The 2,030-nt window shown below is 34.2% G+C and overlaps 1 protein-coding gene across 1 annotated transcript in view; it reads left to right on the forward strand.

The window, feature by feature from the left end:
• The window catches only part of LOC105624421 (spidroin-2-like), an 8,351-nt gene extending 7,044 nt beyond the window's left edge, over positions 1-1,307 (forward strand). The window contains exons 4-5 of the mRNA XM_012205787.1: positions 24-311; positions 1,078-1,307. Of these exons, the coding sequence (XP_012061177.1) occupies positions 24-311; positions 1,078-1,307 (518 nt within the window). The remainder of the gene's footprint in view (positions 1-23; positions 312-1,077) is intronic.
• Positions 1,308-2,030: the final 723 nt, after the last annotated feature.

Consider the following 2,030-nt stretch of genomic DNA (forward strand, 5'->3'; position numbering starts at 1 on the left):
TAATGCCAATGCTAATGCCGGAGCCGCCGGAACTATTCATGGAACTATCCCTGGAGGATCTGGAGGTCACGGAGGATTTGGCAAAGGCTCACTCAATGGCTATGGTAGTGGTGGATGTGCACAATGTGGCTCTTCCGGTCTGAATCTCGGTGGATATGGCGCTTCTGGTGCTAATGCCAATAGTAACGCCAATGCTAATGCTGGAAGTACCGGTAGTGACTCTGGTGGATACGATGTTAAAGGAACAGGATATGCCGGAGGACATGGTGGTCAAAGCGGATTCGGTAATCAAGGCGGATTTGGCGGAGGAGGTATATATGTACTTTAGATATAAATCTGTGTTGCGTGTAGGGTTCTGTATAATAAATTAAATAAACAATTCCTTTAAAAATTAATGGTAAATCCTAAAATTCGGAAAATTATTGCATAATTAATACACGTAATTTTTTAAATTGCTTTCTAACATAATTACTATTTTATTAGAAATAAGCACAACTTCCTTTAAATTATTATCGTCATTATGTAATGCCTTGTTGACGTTTATCTTTGACGTACGTAACATTTTATTGCATGTATGCAAATATTCATCAAATGATCATTGAACAAACAATGCCTCTGTCTTAACAATTTCTAACGCATAATTTATCTCGCGTGTTACATAAGAGATGAAAAATTATTCAGTCTCTATATCATGATAGATTAATAACTAGAGTTCACGTTCGAGAAAATCGATCCTTTAGTGTCAATACAAATCAAAGTCTCTAAATCACAGAATACCAAGTATCACATTGTCACGCATGTTTCTAACACTTTCGTTCATGAATTACGAAAATTGGGTGGAACAATGATAAAAGACTCATCCTGGATCCGATGGATCCACTCCGATGGATAACCCAGTTAAAAGCTCTACATATGATTTATGGAAATATTTTTATATCGGGATTCATCGATCATAACAGAGCTTTTCGTGTTCATTTTTCCACAGACCTAAGCCCCGAGGCCAAGGCATCAGCATTGTCTATGGCGGAGGCTGTGGCGTCAGGACAGATCATAATTAAATGATTCGCTATCCCGCAGGCTCAAACGCCAACGCACAGGCGTCTTCTAATGCAATTGCGTCCGGCGGTGGATCGGCATCAGCAAACAGCAAATCGTCAGCCTACGTTAATGGATCAGGATCCGCAAAAGCCGACGCGTTCAGCAGTGCGTCTTCAGGTGCGTCTTACGGTGAAATAGGACCGAAAAGTTCAGCGTCGAGCCAAGCATCAGCTTCAGCCGATACCAAGGATATGCTGATCTTTAATTAAATTGTGATATAACGAAATAAATCGACGAGGAGACTCGAAAGAGTCTTCTTGGCCATAGTAGCGATATAATACTCTGATTTATACTTCGATGTTCCACGAACAAACTTATTTACGGTATGAATATTACATTGTTTAATTTTGCGACGAGAATTAGAGATTATTGAAAAATTAGAAGTATGCATATCATAAAACTGTCTACTAATAAATACGTTTAAATTTATAATTACAGTTATAAATTTGAACATATTCTTAAAAATTGTGATTGTAAATTGGAGATTTGATATCAAAAGTTAAATTTTAAAAATAGATAAACAATCTTGAGCATTTATTAGAAAACATGTAAGGATAACTATTTATTTGTATTTGTATTGCAAATCATATTGAAGGCAAATCGAATTTTGTTTTGCTCAATTTAATGAAATGTGTAAAATGGAAATTACGACATCAGAATTTAAGACAAAAGACTTCTTTGACTCACAGAAATATAATTTATAGACAAATCCGTTTTCAACTAATTAATGACATATCTGCCTCAGACTAAATCATTTTTATACTTACCCGAGATATTCTGTAATCAGAATGGTTTTAATATACATGTGTAATATATGTATATACAATATATACATATATATATATATATATATATATATATATATATATATATANATATATATATATATATATATATATATATATATATACTAACTAAACTTAAAATAAATA

Source organism: Atta cephalotes, assembly GCF_000143395.1.
Source record: "Atta cephalotes unplaced genomic scaffold scaffold00077, whole genome shotgun sequence".
NCBI lineage: Eukaryota > Metazoa > Arthropoda > Insecta > Hymenoptera > Formicidae > Atta > Atta cephalotes.